We start from the raw sequence: 21,846 nt of genomic DNA, 5'->3' as shown, positions 1-21,846 counted from the left end.
AAGTATAAAAAATACAAAGATCTAATGAATGGAAAACATAAGCTAATGCACCACTGGTGGCCGGTGATAAAAACCTAAATAACAAGGTTTGCAATTTTGCTGCATATACAGATCCCACCACATCCTGGTGGTTGTGCATACTGACTTTATAGTACCTTTTGGGGGTCTTATTTGCAAATGAAATATCAGATTTTATTATGTAATAATAACTTAATTGAATGGACCATGTGTGTCCTAAATGCAATAAGCAGAAAGTTTAGCTTGAGATACATTCTGTATAAGAGGAGCTTGTTTAACTGCCAAGGGATTAATATTTACACAGATCAGTCAGACAGTAGAGCCAAGACAGTGGCCTGACCTTTCTCTACTGACATCAAGCAATATAGTATGTCCATGACTAGACGACGAAAAGGCAGAAGCAGACCTAGGATATCATTCATCCCTCCTCCTGTTAGCACGTGTCTTAACCACTTCCAGTCCAGGACAATTCTAAGATTTCTCACATACATGTAAATAATCTGCATTTTTTTGCTAGAAAATTAGTTAGAACCCCCAAACATTATATATTTTCTGAAAGCAAAGTCCAGAAGGAAAAAAAATGGTGAGTGTTGCAATTTTATGACAACATTTTTTTGTTAAAATATAAAAATGATGTTACGCCGAGTAAATAGATGCCGAACATGTCACACTTTAACATTGTACATGCCTGTGGAATGGTGACAAGCAACAGTACCTAAAAATCTCTATAGGCGATGCTTTAAAAAGCCTTTACAGGTTACCAGTTTAAACAGAGTTCTACAGGAGGTCTGGCACTAGAATTATTGCTCTCTCTTTGATGTTTGCAGGGATACCTTATGTGTGTTGTGATCACCATTTACATATTGGGACCTATGTATGCGTTTGCATATGAGCATGGAGGGATGAGGGAGCTTTATATTTTTTTTTTCAATTTTATTACTTTTTTTAAACTGTCGCTGAAAATGTTTTTTTGGGGATCAACTTTATTGCTATCACAAAGGATGAACAACATCCCTTGTGATAGTATGGACAGTGACAGGTACTCTACTTAGAGATCTGAGGTCTATTAGACTCCAGATCTCTCCTCCTCCCTCATAAGCATCTGATCGAACTGAGATTGTTACCAGCTTGTAAACAAAAACAAAGTGGAAGTGACTCTTTGTTGCCCCCGGCTTCATTTGTCACAGAGGGGGGGCTGGTACAAATGCACCTTCTTCTCCTCTGTGTTCACCAGGTCACACGGAGAGCAGCGGTCCCGGGCTCCCCAACTGCACCAGAGAGCCAGGCAGGGGACCTAAGGATGGGAAGCAGTTAACCACTTGTTGACCGCCCACAGTACATTTACTGCGGGTGGGTAGCACAGGCAGGCCAGATGACGTACATGTACGTCATCCAGCCTGGGGCGTGTAGTGCACTACTCCGATGACCGATTTGTCCACCAGACACAGCGAATTGCGGCTCCCAGTACCCGGTCACTTTGACCGACCAGGCGATCATGTGATCACATGATCACAATGTCAACAAAGCTGTTATGAATGAATGACATTCATAACAGCTGTGCTTCCTATACAGTGATATTATGATTTGCCTACAACTATCACATGGCACCTGGGCCAATCATAACACCCTGTGTCATCACAGATCACTAGTAGACACAGTTGTTATGAATGTAACCCATTCATGACAGTTCAAAATATTGATGTTACAGTGATCATCATTGTAGCAGCAATCAGTGTAAACAAAAAAAAAATCTCTGATCACTCCCCCAGAGTAGTACAGTGTCACTATGGTGACACTGAACTACTCTGGTGAAAGTATGTAAAAATAAATAAATAAATAAATAAAAAAAAAGGGAAAACTTTTTTTTTTCAAACATACTGTCACCAGTCAGTGTCCCCGATTACTGACACATCAGTCATATGATGACGCTGTGCTGCACTGGTGACAGTATGTAAAAAAAAATAAAAATGTGAAAAAAAAATTATTTTATAAAATTTCTTAATTTTTCAAAAAATTGTGACAAAAGTTACAACTTCAAAAGACTCGCAATGCTTCTTGCTAAGAAGTGCACTGCTATTTTTCAAGAGAAATTCCAGATAAAACCGGTAGATTTTGCAGGATACTGCTTAGGCAAAATTTACTTTTATAGCTGTTCACTATAACATAGCACATTTTAATTTTTTTCAGTTCAGATCCACTTTAACAAACATCATGGAGCACACTTGATTGGCTTCTACTACTGCCCCTGCTTCTCTCAATCTAATTTCTACTGTACAGAAGGTTATAAGACTCTCAACTTCTCATTCTGCAAATGCTAGTGGTCTGGTTGTGACACAGAAGGGGTTATTTACAAAAGGCAAATCCACTTTGCACTACAAGTGCACTTGGAAGTGTAGTCGCTGTAAATCTGAGAGGTAGATCTGAAATGGGGGGGAAGCTCTGCTGATTTTATCATCCAATCATGTGCAAGCTAAAATGCTGTTTTTTATTTTCCTTGCATGTCCCCCTTAGATCTACAGTGACTGCACTTTCAAGTGCACTTGTAGTGCAAAATGGATTTGCCTTTAGTAAATAACCCCCAGAGTCTCTAGTTTCAATAAATGACATCACTGACCCAGAACAAGTATGCACATAAGGAGCTGCATACTTGTTCCCGGTCAGTAACTTGTATTGAAGCTAGCCACATAGTAGTTGGCAATGCCCATTTTCAGGAGACGGTGAGCAATCATAGCCTACTCATTTCTCTTAGAAAGAGATTAGTTTAAATCATTATTACCACTTATACATCCATGTAAGATCTGTAGAGAGTCAATCGCAAGACAGATCGATGGTTTACCTTCATAATCTGCTTTCTTTGTGGCCTCCAGGTTTCGCCACTCTGTTCCTACCAAACGACTGAGTTCGCCAAAAGAGTAGTCTGGGTGCTGAGCTTTAATTACAGCCCTCATTTCACTACTAAAAAGGATGTAACCACTCATGTTAATCTTCCTCTTCCCTCCTTCTTTCTTGGTGCTGTTCTTGCCAGACTTTGGCGTCGACTAGAAGGGATGTAAAGGTTAAATAATTCTTTTTCAGAAGTAGTTAGGGTGAACCTTTGTTTGGATATGATAGATTACAGTTATTGGAACCCAGTGGAAAAGAAAAAAACATTGTTCTGGTGGCTGCTGTACACACCAGCAGTCTTACACTATCCATTGTTAGAGAGTGGACAGCTTTGGTATGGTTCTATGTTAGATGAGATCTAGGCAATGAAACATACAAGGAAAATTAAAAGCTAGGAAGACACTCAGCAGATACGCAAGCACAGCCACGTCAAAGCAGCAATACCACGCCATCCACCCTCCACACCCCAGAAAGAAGAGATAACTATCCCACTAAGTATGGAAAAAAACACTAGATACGGAAAAATAACAGCATCCCTGAACTTGGCTCTTCAAAATTTACCTTTCCGTTGTCTACTACTGGTTTGGGCAATTTGCTGTCCACTGTCTCCCCCGGGTCGCCATCTTGCTTTTGTCTGTCACTGGGTTTTTCAGTGGGCTCTGCTACGTTCCCCTTTTGCGTCAATGAGGCAGGGGAGGGCAGCCTGACCTCTGCCGTCAGGTCGTCGGTGCATCGGGGGGAGCTTGAAAGCGCGGCGACGGCGGCGGCCTGATTTAGTGTTTTAAAACACCAATTGCAAAGGATTAACAAAAAAATAAAATAAAAACAAAACTTTCTGGTTCAACGTTGTCTTGCATTTGGTAAATATAAAAAAAACTCTTAGTTCAGACAGGAATGTCATGAGCTATGAGACAGCATATATACGTGGTATTGCTGCTTTACTTTATTCTGTCCAAGCGGCAAAGCCTCCATATATTGAAGTTTATTCTACATTAAACATGGTGCCTTACATATAAGGCTATTAGATGAGCAGAAAGCATGCTGCATCACACAGAAAATGGAAAAGCCTTTATGCTTTCTAACAGCTATTTGTGCCTATGTTAGAAGAAAGAATGATTTTAGGCATAGCGTTTCTTCATTCTGATCAAATATTAAATCATCAATCAAACCTAGCCTTTGCAAAAACAGAATAAACACGTTGAGCATAACTAACATGACTGACTGTGCCTAAAAAGTTTTTCTGTATTTAACTTTCCGAAATGTATGCTTGAAGCTGCCATTACGGAGATAGATCGAACTATTGAGTGTATTAAATAGAACCCGTCAGGAGAGCACTACAAATAAACTTTTAAAAGGTTCATGCTCACGAGTTGCCATCTTTGCTTTACTATTTATAGAGTCATAGGTGGTATAGCAAACACTTCTCGCTGCCCAATCAGCTTACAGCTGTCAATTCTGCAATTTAAATTAAACACAGATTCTGGTGGTTGCTAAACCAACAAGAAAATGCTCAGCTAACATACTTTTAGAATGTCAGGACCACAATGAGTATGTAACAAGCATACAGACAGTGAGTTTCTGGTCAGTGGCAGACTAAAGTGGCATTTCTTAAAAGGAGCAAATGTGCCTTGCCCCAAACATTCACTTGTGACAGGTCATTTAAAACACAAGCACCTGGAAGATTCACCTGCAGTGATAATTTGGTGAATTTAAGATTCACTTCTTTATAAATACGGCCCTAAGTAATGAGCAAAGCTTAGATTTACAGCCCCAGAGCCCCCATGTTTTATATATACTTCTACTCATGTTCTACGTGAACAGGGAGCAAGTTCTCTCACAATCCAGACTCCTTTTACAAAAATGGCAGAAATTTCCGCAATGTACTTCGTATATCTGTGACTGGTCCATAGCAATTTGGTGTGTTCAAGCTTTTGTAATGGCATTTCAAACTTGGGGTGTGTAAATTTCATGACCTTCATAAAAGCTATAAAAAAAAAGTGGTAAAATGTAGGAGGGTCTATTTATAAAAAAAAAAAAAAAAATTGCTGTACGGATGTCACAAGCTTATGCACAGCCGGTATGAATAACCGCTGTATTGTATGTAATACGTTTCAGTTTTTTTAAAGTTTGTTTTATTGGGCTCTGAAATGTTACAAATAAGAACACACATGTTCTATAAATTGTAGCAGTCAAGATATTTTACAACAGGATTGTATGATCGGTACCAAAGCATGCTTAAAAGACATGAAAGGTGTGCAACTGGTGCAGGGTATGACCATGTACAACTTAATTTAGGCATGCATTTGTACATGCATCCTTCCACAATACTGAATGTTACAATACAGTAATTTGCCATCGGCACTTTTAGCAGTGTCAATTATTTTGCCACCTACCACAATACACCCAATAGGAGAACAGGAGGGAGTGGATCAGGTAAATAATAGAGGCCTATGTCGTTGTGGCTGATGTTGTTACCCATCTCAAGTTTTTTGGGTAGCCCCAGCAATGTATGTCAGCCTTTAAAGTATTTAATATGTTTTTTTTCTATGATTGTCACCTCTATCTAGTAATTGAGGTCCCCAGATTGAAGCATTTCAGGAAAATATAACATTATGGTCACTACCTGAGGCTGATGATCATAGGAAATAAACATATTAGACGCAATATGGCAATTCGCTGTGTTGGCTGTGCAATTATGTGTGACATTCATACAGCATTTTTTATAAATGGACCCCTAAAGTTTGATCAATACACTGAAATTATGTACTTTTTTCAGAAGTTCTGTAGTTAACAGTTTCTGAATGTTAAGCAGGATACATATCACCTACAGTAGTGGGGATGGACAATACCCTTAACTTAAAGATAGTCTAGTGTTTGAAGTATACACTGGCCTCACAATAATATTCTGAGAGATTTGAGAGATGTACACAGAAGTGCAAGTGGCCTTCCTCCTCTCTACTATCCCCCACTTACTTTTGCTTTCAGAAATGAGGGCCAGGCTCTAAGGCAGGGTCTAGTAAGAAGATCACATTAAAACAACCCAATATATATTATAATATATATATATAAAAATAATGGTGGTCTATAAAGAGTCTGAGGAAAGTAGGACGTGTTGTATTCCTGTCTTGCCAAGGCTTGATTTTTAAAGAGAAGATCAAATCAAGTGCGCAGCAGAGATCAAGATGTCAAATCAGCTTCCTCCATGTAACAGGAGGAGTGAAACAGAGGAATGGGAAGAAGCACCAATGCCCACATACACAAAGTCTTACCATGACTTGTTACATATTCTACCGCTTTCGTATGACTACAGCTGTGACCAATATGATAGGTATCTAGGCAAAATGGGGTTAGATTTTTCTATGTATCTGAGTTTTAAAAGCTAACAAGACAGAAAGGAAGGCTTACACTTCTTGCATCCATTAGAGAATATGAGATATGTCATCAACCTATTCAAGGTAGGCTTCCCCCAAACAGCTGAAAGGGTACTTTTGTTTTTTTTTTTAATTTTAAAGAGAATTGTATTGTGATACTGTATTTTTATTACCCAATAAATAAAACAAGTTATAAAATTATTATTAGCAGATTTTTCTTTAGTTAAATAAAACCAAAAAGGGCCACGCATTTAGTTTGGCCTAGCAGCAAATACATGTTTGGGGGGGGAGGAAGGTCCTGGAAATAAACAAGCACATAGCAAGTGGAAGTTTGTATTATAAATGGGCATTTTAATAAAGAATCACTGTGCTATATCTGCTGTTGGTCCCATAGCCCAGAACTTCTTTTTGGTCACACTGGTTATAAACAGCATTGATGCATCTTGCCAACCTACTGTATATTCCATAGTTAAGATCTTAGACTTTGTCCATTTTCAGCGAGAGAGCAGCAGACAAAACACAATCAATTACCTGCACAATGAGTACACAGGGGGCACAAAACATAGAACCATATCACTTCCTTTTAAAAAATGTAAAGTCCACTTTTAGACCCTGGAGGACAAACATATGTTAAACCTAGGCTAAAAAATACCACATTCTGGACATTACTTCAAAGGATCTATCTAACTTCTAAAAAGCTCTATACATTTATCAGCAAAGGATTCCCCTAATATTGCTTTTTGTTACCTGTGGGGGAGTGTATGGCATGATATCTAATTCACCAGACATGGGTGTTTGGAGTTGTGGGAGAGATGGGGCCTCCAAGATCTCACCCTCCTCTTCTCCCATATCTTCAATCTCTTCATCACCTCCCTCCAACTCAGCAAACTTCGCCTCTAACTCCTGGATCTTTTTTTCCAGGAGGGGAGATGGTTCTTTCTGAGGAACAATAGGTTTTCTACAAAAAAAGAAATAACTAATCAAAGACATATTTTTGCTACTTTGAAACTAATGGTAGTTTCAGTTTGTCAACCAGGTCAGAAACAACTGTAAATATGACATAAAGCCCCTGTTCACATTGAAGCAACTTGTTATGCAATTTGACAGATCAAATCACACAATTCGCATCCTATTGCCGGCTAGTGCGCTGTTCAAACCGCTGCGATGCTGACTTTGCAGTGCCGTGTCAATTTGAAGAAGAATATGCACTACTTTTGGCAATTTCGGGTGCAACTTGAATAGACATCTGTGCAGGAAGCCGCACAGATGTTCTATAAGTCGCTCTGACATGCGGCTTTAAAATTGTGTGAGTTAAGATGAAGTTGCACGATTTCAAAGCTGCATTCAATGTGAACAGGGACCAAGAGCTAATTCACAGTAGTGAATTTCTGATGTAACTTGAGTCACACAGAATCGCACAACAAGGGAAATCATGTTATATTCAATGTGGTGCCCGTTCTCATCAATGCGACTCAGCACGGTGCAATTTTGGAAAAGGTTCCTGAGATACTTTGGTGCGATTTACAGTGTGACTTGATCCCATAGGTTATGCAAAAACGCAGCCAAGTAGCATCAAACACACGCTACATAATCACACTGAAAATCACGACCAAACTGTGTTGCAGTAGTGTGAACTGAGCCTAAATCAGACCTGCCATCAGAGACACTTACACATTACTGAGCATGCATGTAATTCACATGAGAAATAAAACATGTCCACGTTCAGGGGAACTTACCAGAAGTCGGGAACCTACAGGGGAATGCACCCCAAACCACAACCAATATCCCCATCCATAGTTTTTATACTCTGCAATTGTTGGCACTACAATGATGTTCCTACTTGAAATGTATATTTTCAAATTAACTTTTATACCTACAATGTCAGAATTGTAATTGAAAATGTTCACTAAAAAATTATAAGAATCTCTGACCTTTGTTGGAGATGTGGGGAGGAACCCGGTTCGCTCCTGCATGTCTTCTGGTCTTGTAGAGCCCTCCGGCCCTTTTGGACGAAAGTGCACCGCTTAGTCAAAAAGTTTACGGACCGTGAGGTGCCAGAATCACCTGAATTTTTCCTTCTTCATCATTACAAGATCCCCACTAAAGTCTACAGGAAATCCATTATCCCTCTCCTGCTTACAGCGGTGAAGAGCTGCATCCCCTTGTTTTGGAAGCAGACACAGCCCCCATAGGTGGCCGTGTGGTTGAAAAAAGTTTCTGAGATAAAGGCAATGGAAGACTTGGTGGCCACGGAGAAAGGCCTAAGTGAGCAATTCTCAAAAAAATGGTTTTACTGGCACGAATTTGTCTATTCTGAGGAATATACCAAACTGTTGGTCTAAATTTTCAGTGTTATGATGTTCTTCTTGCCCCCGGAGGGGGTGGGTGAGGCTGAACGCAGACACGGACATCCTCCCCAAGCTTTTCTCTCTCATGGAGGGGAAAACCCCCTCCCCCCCTCTTTTTTTTTTCTCTTTTCCCCACTTGTCTCCCATTCTCCCCTGTCCTATTTTCGGTTTCTCTACTTAAGCTACTAATTTTCTTTGAATTATTTTGGGTCGTTGACCCAGGGACCACTGTGTACCACATTATTTTTTCTCTTTTCTACATAAAATATGGTGATTGCCGTGTGAGGGTGGACTTGTGTGATGCAGAGCCTCCCTATTCTTCTACAACTTGATGTTAACCCTTAGGGGGTGTAAGTTTACTCTATGGTTACACTGTTTGTATTATTATATACCCTTGGGGAGTCTACAGTTATTTCTGTACATTTCATTGGGATTGTATCTGTGTTTCACATGTATGCCTTTCTAAAAAATAAAGAATTTACAAAAAAAATAAATTATAAGAATAAAATATGCAGGTTTCTTTTTAAATCTTGGAGAGATCACAATATACCCCCCCCCCCCCCGACAGTGCCGTTATCTGCTTTTCTCTCCAGAAGGATGGCACCATTTTTTTTCCAGAATTTACTATTTACTTCTTGGGTTAAGTTGCCAGCTCAAGAATAACCTAATCATGCAAGTCCTAAGGCGGGTGCAGTTCTTGGCTATATTCACAAACACGTGATGGAGATCAGCTGCCTCTCACCCTGTGACTTGCTACAAATTACAATGTTGCAATTTGAATACTTCTTTCTTCTACATGAAGCAGACTGATAAAATCTCGGTCTAGGCAAAGTCCCTGACTGCAGCTGAAAGCTTTCCGGTGATAGAAAGTAGTGCTTTTCTAAAACATGATGCTGCTGTATATTAGTACAGGTCAGGAATTTATTTATCCAGAGTTACTTTTTGGTCCACTTTAAAGGAAACTTTTACAAAGAAAATACACAGGCTGGCCTTTGTCCATTTCTCTTTTGAAAATACATCACGTCTGGCCGTTTTGTTGATCGAGCTGTATCTTACACTCAGGAATTAAAGGAGCTTCCCTAACCCCATGTGCGCTGTATAGCATTGTTTCATGTTTCAATTAGAGAGACACAAAATGAGTAGAGGTTACATTTCTAACGTATTTTATATAAATGTAAAGTAAAATATAAAAACCACCAGTAAAAACAAAACAAAAAAAGGACACCAAAAAAAAAGGACACCACTTATAGTTCCCCTTGAAAGGGTTTATGAGGTCTAAGACCATTAATTCTGCTTTTTATTTAATGCCTTAAGTAGAATTTCTTTGCAATTAAAACAAGCACCAACTTATCTAAAGTTTGGTGCTTTAACCACTTCAATTTCGGGTAGAGGTCGACCGATATATCGGCCGATATTTGGCGTTTTTTACTTAATTGGCATCGGCCAATTGTGCTGATAAAAAGGCAGATATCAGCGGACTTGCAAATGACTTCTGTAATAGAAGTCAATACAAGTTGCCTGAAAACTTCTGTGAAGAGACTTCTCTCCTCCTCTGGGCAGCCTGCCAAATCTGATAAAAAGAACCTGAAGGATACAATGTTTACACTTATGAATGAACTGAGCTCCTGTGTAGAAGCTCTCAGTTTAACCATTTAAAGACTAAATCTTTTCTGACTCTTGTTGCTTACAAGTAAAAATCCTGTATTTTCTGCTAGAAAAACACTTAGAACCCCCAAACATATATATTTTTTTTAGCAGAGACCCTAGGGAATAAAATAGCGGTTGTTGCAATATTTTATGTCACACGGTATTTGCGCAGCGGTCTTTCAAACGCAATATTTTTTGAAAAAATACACTAATAAATTTAAAAAAAAACTAAGCAGTAAAGTTAGCCCATTTTTTTTCATCCAAAAGTTTTGATTACCTGTTTTTGTGTATTTAATATTTAAGATTTTTTTTTAATCTAAATTCTACATACAAGTGAACTGATTGGAGGTTTGTTTTGTTTAATAAATGTTTAAATGTAAAAAAATTTCTGTATCACTTAAGGTTGATTTCACACTGGAGCAAGCATGCGTTGACAGTAAAACGCTGCTAGTTTTAGCGGCGCTTTACCGCCCTTTTAGCGGCTCTATTCGGCTGCTAGCAGGGCGCTTATAACCCAGCTAGCAGCCGAGGAAGGGGTTAAATGCGCCCCTGAAGCACCGCTGCCGAAACGCTTTGCAGGCGCTTCGGCAGCGGTGCGCGTTCATTTCAATGGGCAGGAGTGGTGGAGCAGCGCTATACACCGCTCCAAAGATGCCGCTTGCAGGACTTTTTTTTAACATCCTGCCAGCGCATCGCCTCAGTGTGAAAGCACTCGGGCGTTCACACTGAGACTGCAGGGGAGCCGTTTTACAGGCACTTTACAGGCGCTATTTTTAGCCCAAAAGCGCCTGAAAAACACCCCAGTGTGAAAGGGGTCTAACTGTTAGATTTTATGAGATGATGGGAAAAAAAAAAAAAAAAAATCGGCCTAATATATCGGCCCAAAAAAATCGGCATCACATATCGGCCACCGCGATTTCTAGATATCGGCATCGGCCAGAGAAAAACCCATATAGGTCGACCTCTAATTTCGGGCAATTTTGTCCCCTTCCTGCCAAGGCCAGTTTCCAGCCTTCAGTGCTGTCGCACTTTGAATGACAATTTATTCACACAAATAGAGATTTCTTTTGGTGGTATTTAATCTCCAGTGGGGTTTTTATTTTTTTCTAAATAAACAAAAAAAGACTGAAAATTTTGAAAAAAAAAAAAATATTTCTCTTCGTTTCTGTTATAAAATTTTGCAAATAAATAATTGTACTTCATAAATTTAGCCCAAAATGTATTCTGCTACATTTCTTTGGTGAAAAACCCAAATCAGTGTATATTATTTAGTCTGTAGGGAAGTTATAGAGTCCACAAATTATGGTATATATCTGAAAATTGATGAATCCTGATGTACTGACGGCCTCTCAAGTCTTGAGGCCCTAAAATGCCAGGACAGTACAGATACCCCCAAAATGACCACTTTTTGGAAAATAGACAGTTAAGGGTATTTAGTGAGAGGCATGGCGGGTTTTCTGAAGTTGTCATTTTTTATTTTTTTTACGAAAAAAATATTCACAATTGTTTTTTTTTACATACTGTCACCAGTGCAGTATGGCATCATCATATAACTAGTGTGGTGGTGATCAGGGACACTGATGTGACAGTACGGAAAAAAAAAAAAGTGTTATAATTTTTTGTACGATTTTTTTTTTTTTAACACATTGTGACCAGAGCAATATAATGTTACTATAGTAACATTGTACTACTCTGAGGAAGTGATCAGAATTTTTTTTTACATATTATGTTTGCTTACAGCAGTGAATTACATTGCTTTAAGCAAGCATATTACTGAATGAAACTGAATCAGTTTGTTTTGTTGTGATTAGCCAAAGCTAATCACATGGTACAGATGGACTGTGGTTGGCCCTGTCTGTATATGTGATCAAATTGACAAATCACAGCTAGCAACACAATGGATGGCATGAAAGGAAGCCATCCATTGGGTACAACTGTCATGTGACCTGCTGTGATAGGTCACATGGTACCGGCAGCGAGCCAGTACTCTCATCATTCATTAGCTGTGTTCTGCAGACATGGCCGGTGACAGATCGCGCTGCTGCATTGCCCTTCGATCGGCGCTTCATCATATGATGTCCAGTCAGCATGGGAGAGCCACTGCATGGCCATCAATCTGCTATTGGCCGGGCGGGAACTGGTTAAAGTCCAGATCCATGATTTTTGTAACCCCACCTGCAAATCAGGTGGTCAGAATTTTTTTGGACTTCAATAGAGCCATGTTTTCTTCATGTTAGTGACTCAAAGTATTAAGACAGATATGGCAACTAACATTTCCAGAAGATCAGCAGTGGCAGCCTCCATATTTCTGTCAGCACAGGATGCTTAAAGTAGAAGTTTAAACTAAAATCCCTGCATCTATAGACACCCACGATCTAACACTAACCTATCTAGCCCTGTAAAGAAAAAAAAAATCAGTAAACATACTGTGCGGGTGCAGAGGACACATCTGACTACGGAAGACCCATAGTAACTCTATGGGTGACGTCACATCCCATTCATTTCACAGCCGTTGGCAGCCATGTCCTCTACAGAGCTTCCGCCGCTGGAGATCGGATCAGATCACCTTCAAAATAGGTACGTATACTAATTTTTTTCTTTATAGGGCTAGATTGGTTAGTGTTAGATCATGGGTGTCTATAGATGCAGGGATTTTAGTTTTAGCATGGACTTCTACTTTAACACCATAAAAGAGTACATGCAGAAAAACAGTCTAATGGCAGTGTATAATGAATACTTTGGCACAAGTTTTTTTTTTTTTTACTTTACCTGAAATAATAAATTTCATCATCCACGACTTTTGCAGATAATGAAAATCTTTTCAGTCCCTTAAACCTCTTCATTTGCTTGTCACTCTCATTATACCGACTTTCACAAAGCAATACGTCATTTTCAGGGATCTCAGTTGGGCGACAAGACAGAAAATCCTTGAATGATAATACTCCACACTTTCCTGCAAGACACATCACCAATGGTACAGAGTTTAGGCAAACTGTCTCATAGCACATCAAAGAGAACAAAAGGCCAACATCATAAAATAAACCATTTCCTAGTGGAGCAACAGTGTTAATAGCTTCTACTATAAAACACTACTTCTGACAAATTGTTTGGGGAATATAATTTTAAAATTCATTAAATTAATAATTTTTACGTCTTCAGGCTCCTGTCCTAAACTGGTTTTGGAAACATTATATTAGACCGCAAATGACAGTAAAATGCAGATAAGAGGGGGGATTTTCGGGACTTTAAATACCACTCCCACCCACCTCATTTAAAGTCCCGAAAATCCCCCCTCTTTTCTACGATATAAGGAATGGAGATGTGTTCCCACATTTTTCACTCAAAGTCTCAAATATTTCCTCTTTTATGAAGTAAAATGCAAATGTTGAGTTGCTTTTGGTACACTATTACAAAATCTAAAGCTCAACTCTGGTCATTTATATTAGCTTTGCATAAAAAGGGGACAACTTAAAATACCTGTCAGGTTCTTAGGTTTGTCTGTGGGTACATTCTTCCCTACTTCCTGTATAAAAGAAATAGGATTTTTGTACTAACCATAAAGTCTTTTTCTGGAAGTCTGAGGGCCTGGTGCTCCAAATCAGGATAGATAATGGCTAATGGGAAAAATGCTACCTTAAAGTGGAGCTCCACCCAAAAGGGGAAGATCCACTTTAAGGCCTCTGTTCCCCGGTCCCCTTTACAAAATAGCACTTTTTTTTGACAAGTACCCACTCCCACTAGGCGATCTGAGCAGAAGTTCTCTCCCCCTGCAGTCTTCTGGGGCACTTCACAGGTCCCAGAAGACTGCAGGACCATTCACAAGATGCCACTAAAAAAATAGATTCCTAAGGGGAAGTACAGACAGCCATCATATGTCTAATAAAAACAAAACATTCATTAACTTCTGGAGGAGCTTAAAACAAAACTAAGCCGCTCCCCCTAAACTCTTCTGCACCACCATTTTTAAATTATAGTAATGTCTTCCAAGTATCTGGACCTGGCAGAATCGGGCATCGCTAATGCACATGTGTGGGGGGATTTCTGCACAATGTTTCCAACTTCTGGTCACTATACCGCCCTACAGCGTTTGTGAGCATGTGGTGGTTAATAGACACAGACAGGGAAGCTTGGGAGCGAGCACACACGGGTTTCTTCATGGAAAGCAACTTTTCGTGGGGGCACCTGCCGAAGAGGAGGGGCCTGCAGCGCCGGTGAGGGACCCCTAAAGGAGAAGATCTGGTAAGTAATGACACGTTTGTGATTTTCATAAAAAACAAAAAACAAAAACACACCACACAAAGGTTTAATAACACTTTAACCATTTCAATACGGGCACTTATACACCTTCCTGCCCAGACCAATTTTCAGCTTTCAGCTCTGTCGCACTTTGAATGACAATTGCGCGGTCATGTTACACTGTACCCAAACAAATTTTTTATCATTTTGTTCCCACAAATAGAGCTTTCTTTTGGTGGTATTTGATCACCTCTGGGATTTTTATTTTCTGCTAAACAAATAAAAAAAAAAAAAAGACTTAAAATTTTGAAAAAAAAAAGTTTTTTTGTTTCAGTTACAAAACTTTGTAAATAAGAAAGTTTTCTCCTTCACTGATGGGGCTGCTTTGATGGGCACTGATAAGGCAGCACTGATGGGCACTGATGAGGTGGCATTGATGAGCATTGATAGATAGCACTGATAGGTAGCACTGATAGGTAGCACTTACTGTAACGTATTGTACTGATGGATGCAAATCAGTGCCAAACAATAATGACTGACAATCAGTGATGCCCATTGTGGGCACTGATTGGCATCCATTGTGGGCACTGATTGGCATCCCCGGTGGTCTAGTGTGGCCTACCTGGTGGTGGGCATCCCTGGTGGTCTGGTGGCATCCCTGGTGGTCCAGTGTGGGCATCCTGGGGGGGAGCTGCGCTGATAATCGATCAGCACAGACCCCCCCCCCCCCATCAGAGGAGCAGCCGATCGGCTCTCCTCTAGTTGTGTCTGACAGACACGAGTGAGGAAAAGCCAATCACCGGCTCTTCCTGCTTACGTGATCAGCCGTGATTGGACACGGCTGATCACGTGGTAAAGAGTCTCCGTCAGACTCTTTACTTAGATGGGAGTTGGGGTGTGTCAGATTAACACACCGTAACAACAATCGCCGCGATGCGCGCCCCCGGGGGTGTGCAGCGGCTTAATAACCTAAAGACGTCATATGACATGCGGTCAGGATATTGAAACCACTTTGCCATCGTCATTTTGCTATATGGTGGGCGGCAAGTTGTTAAGCAACAGGAAGTGATGTTGGCATTAAGTAGGGGGCGGTCACAAAGGACTAGAACTCAGCCATGTGCTGAAGACAAAGAGAAGTAGTTTTGGAGGACTCCGAGAAGCAAGTAGTTTTGGAAGAGATTCTGGAAAGAAGGAAGATGGAGCTACCATAAAGAAAGACTGAAAGTAGTAAATTTACCTGGGGAAGACAATCTACAATCAAAATGAAGCAACTTTTAGCATATTCGTATCACATGCGTTGTCAATGCTCAGTTGCTATGAGGGATTGATAGCTTGTGCATGTGCATATTATATGCATATTTTGTGATACTTTATGTTGTATATTGTTTTCCTAAAACTGTAAGTAGCTTGTATGTATTGACCAATATCTTTTTTTTTCGGTGCCGATACGATACCGATATTTCGGCCACCTCTCTGTAATTTTACATTTTTTTAAAAATTTTTTATCACTCTTATTGCTGTCACAAGGAATGTAAACATCCCTTGTGACAGTAATAAGCATGTGAGAGGTACTCTTTATGGAGAGATCGGGGGGTCTATGATACCTCAAACACCTCCTTTGCACCTCAAAGTATTTAAAACGTCAAGATCGGCGTTCTTGAATACTTTATTTTTTAAAACTGGCGCCTTTAAGATGCCAGTAATCTGGGAAGTGATGTCATGACATCGCTTCCAGATTACTAGATCCGAGACCCGAACAAAGCATTGGTTTTGTTCGGGTCTTCGGCTAGCCGGCAGACGTGCCAGCTGGTTGCTCGGCCTTCCGGTGGGACAGGAGAGCCCGGGCGAGTGGCGGAAGTCCCCTCTCGCTGCTTGTAATAACAGCCGAGCGGCTGCTGAGCCGCATTAGTTGTTATTACAATAAAGCCAAACGTCCACTGTAATGAACAGTACCGGGGCGATACATGCAGCTGCATGCATCACCCCAGTAAAACTCCTTAAAGCAATATCGGTCAGTTTTTGGACCGATACCAATACTTCTAAAAAAGTGAATATCGGCAGCACTGATAATCGGTCAATCCCTAATGTATAGCATTTTATTTGTTTAGTAAAGCGCATAATTATTAAAACACTACAGATGTTATTTATGCTTCCTTGCTTTACTGAAAAGTGACCTTAAAAGAAAAAGCCAAACAGCAAGCTTTAAACTAGAAAAAATTGGAAAGGTATTAACCCTGAATCTTTCTGAAGAGGGTAGGGTGATAAACAGCATTTTAAAAAAATTGTGAGGATATACTGTAACCCAAGCTGGAACACAAGAACATTAGGGTCAAAAGATAAGGATCCCTTCCAAAAACAACTCAAAGGTGATTCTGTAGTGTGATAGTTACACTGCAAACCTGCCTCACTAGTTACCAAATATAAGATTCTAGGAATCATTAAACCTACCCTAGTGAAGAGCAGAATCCTTTGCTGAGTGGGAGTAAGAATCCTAGCAGTTGGGATTATTTCTTATTAGCATTAGGATCATTATAATTTCTATTAATATTAGGCATATACATCGAAATATAAAAGGAGCAACATTTGTGACTTTATATTAAACATGTGGCCAGGGAGACATCGTAGCATACACAGTAAAACATAATATAAGTTGGTATGATCCAATAAACCAGAATACTGATAACAATTACAAGATGTATAACAGGGGGGAGCATCTAACAGCTTGATGCGTTTCGTGGCTGTAGTGCCACTCTTCAGGAGCAGAGGCAGTATAGATGTCTTTAAATTGTTAAAATTAGTTATTAAATTGGGTAATTATATAGGAAAAATTTATATAGAGGAATGAGTCCCCCACTCCTATTTACAAACCAAATATGAGTCTGGGCATGGAGAGTTGAGGGTCGGCTGGGAGGATCATCAGCTCCAGGAGCTGGGGCGGCGATCCCCACAACACCGATGGAACGACCACTAATACATCATAGAGAAAAATAAAAGAAAGAAATGTAAGGAGGAGACTCTCAAGAGGACTGCAGCTTGGACACAGAAAGAAGATCCATTCCCGGTGATCAGGTCCCAGAAAAGGCTTTTGAACTTTCATAATCCTCTTGAGGGGGAAATCTGCAGCAGGGTAGCAGTGTTGTCCTGCTTGCTGACTGCCCAGGGGACAGATAAGATCTTCCAAGATTACCAGCACTAGATTAGCATTACTTGAATGCTGCAGAAGATTTCCCCTAAACGTTCCACAATAGGGATGGTAGAAAAAAAACAAAAATACCAGAGTCAGTGTTATGAATGGGGTCTGGAACTGTTAAGCCGCGTACACACGACCGTTTTTTCCGTCGGAATAAACTCTGAAGGTTTTTCCGACGGAGTTCCGCTGAAACTGTCTTGCCTACACACGATCACACCAAAGTCCAACCGTCTAGAACGTGGGGACGTACAACACGTACGACGGGACTAGAGAAAAAAAGTTCAATAGCGAATAGCCAATAGCTGCCGGCTTGTACTTGCTTCAGAGCATGCGTCGTTTTTGGTCTGTCGGAACAGCATACAGACGAGCGTTTTTTCCGATAGGAACGGATTCTGCCGGAAAGATTTAAAACATGTTCTATTTCAAGGTCCGTAAGAATTTTCGAAAAAGAACGTCCGATGAGGCCCACACATGATCGGAATGTTCGATGAAAAGATTCTGTTGGACTTTTCCTGCCGAAAAGTCCGACCATGTGTACGCAGCATTAGAGGGCACAGAAGAGTCAGGTCCTTGCTAAGGAAGGGAGCCGTAGGGATTGATACCTTATGAACTTGTAGTCAAGTTCCTCAGGAGAGAAAGAGGGCTGGGGGAGCAAGCACCACAAAGGGTGCAACCACTTGTGAAGGAAAATGACTCCTAAAGTAGAACAACATCCTAGGGATAGGCTCCTACTAGAGTAAGTACAGTAGAAGTAAAAGTCACAAGGTGCACAATGAGGTATAGCAAATGGGTAAAAAAGAGCAACAGCACTGGCTGAAGGGTCTAGAGTATGTTTGCTACCTCATCCCTTTAAAAGTGAACACATATTAATTACACAGGTTCTGAAACTAATTTAATGCAGAATCTGTGTAATTAATACGTTTCCAGTTTTAAAGGGATGAGCTGGCAACCCTAGTTTAGAGTGGAGGGATAAGCCTGACCATTCAAACTACATGGAGGTAAACTACCAAAGTCTCCTTCATATAGAAGGCTAAGCAGAGAGGTTAGAAAGCCTCTGGCTTTGAGATTTGCAGCTTTAGTGGAAGGCAGGCTCCCTCGGCCTATAAGGTACAACTGCAGTAGTAAATGACAGATGGAGTTCCTCCACCTCATCAACAGATCCCAAGCCTAGATGCTTGTAAGAACACCAGGTCGGCTTAAGCACAGAACTCTGTTACAAATGCTCCAGGACATGGGGTTTGCCCCTATTGTATGTGTTTCTTCCTAATGGAGGATTTAATCCATAATGACAGTATTCACAAAAGAAAAATGTCAATGCCATCAGAGGATGGAGAGTCATTTTAGGTAATTTAAACTAACACCTAAGTAGTTGTTTCCAGTCTTCAGAGCACTGCTTTAAATATCATGTGTAGTGAGTAGATGTTTGTAGCTGTAAGAGCTCTAAAAGTCTCTAGGCATAAAAACAGCAGTGGGTCAGTTCTCTGTGTGTCCTAAAAAAAACAAATGTCATTCCACAAGAAAAACAACTAGGCCATTAGTGAGGCAAGGATTTGTGTATTCATAAACCCAAGCAGGGTTAAGGTCGCAGGCAACTGGAGGTGACCAAGTCACTGAAGGAGGGCAGTGGAACAAGACTGGATGATCCACAAGGTGCTTCAGGTGAAACAGCAGAATGGTGCTTCCTCAAGGCTGAATGGCGTGAGTAAGAGCATGGAACATGCCCACAACACACTTCAACAAGGGAGGATATCAGTGTTCCATTCCTCAGCCTTGACGGTTACTGCAGTAAAATAGAGGTGGGAATTTTCAAATGATGTTCAACAGTACCAACTGTGAGGTAGCTTCCGGTGCTTCAGATGGACTTTACTCACTAGGCAAGTCCTCAGTAACTGGGTCACACCAGATGCTGTGTCATGGTTTTGGACCTGGAAAGCACTCTACAGCTAACTAGCAGAGTACACATGGGTCTGAAAAATGTCACAATGCTGAGCTCAGTGCTTAAAGGGCACATTCCAGGCTAGCCCTGTAATCCTCTTTCCAGCAGGGCCTGGATATGTCCTCCAAAGCTGTGGCTAAGGATACACTGTTCTGGAAAGCTCCTGTGCAGAGCCTAGCTTAGATAATGTTTTTGAATCTTGATTTAAATAATCTAAGTTTTTAACAGTTATTGATTTACAAAAAACTTAATAGTAGTTTATAGGTATTCATTTCTGTGTATGTTTTATATATATTTAGCTTCATTATTTGGTGAAACTGGTTTAAACTAATTTGCAAAAGGAGACAAGGAGGCCATGCAATAAGAAAGATAATTATATATGGGTGGAAGACAAAGATTGGTTTGAGTTCACCCAGGGATTCGTAAAAGTGCCTGGGAAAATAGAAGTGTTGCTCCCAAGAATTTCAAATAAAATGCCAGGCTCCCTTGCACTAGACTGACTATTTTATCATCTGTAATATATCTTAAAACCAAGCTAAGTAAATTTCTTTTGTTGTACTACTTTTGAGTTTGAATTATTGCACTACATCCACATATTTGAAATGGTAAGCAAAGGAACCTGTTAACACATATGTATTTTTTTTTTAATTGTAATTTTATTGCATTGAATTCACTGAAGCAAAAAATATCGATGTATGGCGTATCCATGGCGTTGAAAAAAAAAAAGTGAAAAAATAAGTTTAAAAAGGCCAGCTGAAAGGGGATCTAATCTCCAAGGACACAGGGGTGGGGTTTAATGTTTTTGCAAGTTTCCTAAACACCTGTGGGTGGCAAAAAAAACAAAAAACAAACAGACTGTTTAAGAATTAGTAAATGACTGTGTCCCTCAATGGATGATAAAGAAATTAAATTGAAAAAAATACATATCAAAATAAAAAAAAAAAAACATTGGCAGAAGTTCTAATCCCGCTCTGCTTTACTAGAAAGGCATTTTATTAAGAGCAGCTCCCGTCCAAAGCTTACTTTCAGTTTAACAAAGAATGGGGAAAGGTCCATTTTCTGCCTACTGCTTGTCCTTGAGTAACAAAGTAAAAGTGAAATAAAAGATCTACAAAATTAGGAGAAATCTAAACCTTTATGAATTCATCACCAGAACAGATAACTCTATTGAGGGGTGATCGGTAAAATGTAAGATTTCCCCTTGCTTTCTGCTCCAATGACAGGGATACAAACTACATACCCCAGCAGAAGTCTCTTCAGACGAAACGCGTCGGGTCTCCTTGCTGTATCCAGCTACCCACACCACGCTTGCCTTTTTTAATACTGGAATCGATTCTATTATACTGTTTTTCATATTTTTATACCTTTATGGACTGTTAATGGCCATGATTGATTAAATAAATGCCAATTGAATCGTTGGATTTACACCATGTGGAGGTTCCTTTTTTCTTTCTTTGTATATGATTACCACTTCTGACCAAAACGGAGATCGTGCGGTCCATTCGGGTGGGATCCGTGTACCCCAGTTGGAGGAAGAGGTTCACCAGCATATGATCTGCCCCCATACTGTCCTCCAATCTGAGACAGTGCAAGCCTTTCTGACTCACCGCCAACGGCCTGTGAGTCCACCAAAGTTGGTAAGAGTACCTTATCTTTTGTGTTGATCAGATTTCTATGGAGGAGACACTTATGGATCATTTGTATTGTATGGAATCCGCCTTACTCGCATGATATATCACTGGGATTAGAACATCTCTAGATCCATCTGGTGGCTACACCCCCTAAATTTGGACATTTTTTAAATAATACTATTTCTTAAGCTTTATTCATATTTCTTTGGAATGTGGACACTTTAAGTTTATCACGTTATTTTTGTAATTTTTTAATTGTATTCTTTTTATCTTCACTGATATATGAAGGTTTTATATGTTGTTACACTAGATATTTTTCACAAATATGTAATCCAGAGATAAGATAAGATTACTCTTCATTTCACTGGGGATTACTCTTCACCTCACTGTTGATTAATTTTTTCCCCTTTTGAATATTAATTGTTACACAGAGGTTTATATATTTAGCGCTACACTATTTATGTTTATATACAATAAAACCAACACCACCCCACACTACCTAAAATCAAGTAGAGTAGACATTCCCCTTTAACAACCAATTAGTGTGCATTTACTTTATCCCAAAATGCATCAAAGAATGAATAGT

At 39.9% G+C, this 21,846-nt stretch overlaps 1 protein-coding gene across 15 annotated transcripts in view; it reads right to left on the bottom strand.

The window, feature by feature from the left end:
• Positions 1-21,846, bottom strand: part of PBRM1 (polybromo 1) — a 159,689-nt gene that overhangs the window by 24,668 nt on the left and 113,175 nt on the right. For 9 of the 15 annotated variants that reach the window (XM_073592431.1, XM_073592437.1, XM_073592434.1 and 6 more), the window contains exons 23-26: positions 13,037-13,220; positions 7,020-7,230; positions 3,463-3,669; positions 2,855-3,056 (exon numbers count right to left, since the gene is read on the bottom strand). In XM_073592431.1, the coding sequence (XP_073448532.1) occupies positions 2,855-3,056; positions 3,463-3,669; positions 7,020-7,230; positions 13,037-13,220 (804 nt within the window). The remainder of the gene's footprint in view (positions 1-2,854; positions 3,057-3,462; positions 3,670-7,019; positions 7,231-13,036; positions 13,221-21,846) is intronic. The other 6 variants (XM_073592439.1, XM_073592441.1, XM_073592445.1 and 3 more) reach the window with 1 other exon arrangement.

This window comes from Aquarana catesbeiana, linkage group LG07 (assembly GCF_042186555.1).
Source record: "Aquarana catesbeiana isolate 2022-GZ linkage group LG07, ASM4218655v1, whole genome shotgun sequence".
NCBI classification, from domain to species: Eukaryota; Metazoa; Chordata; class Amphibia; order Anura; family Ranidae; genus Aquarana; species Aquarana catesbeiana.
Note: the sequence above shows the minus strand (reverse complement) of the source record. Positions and strands in the feature narration are given on the sequence as shown.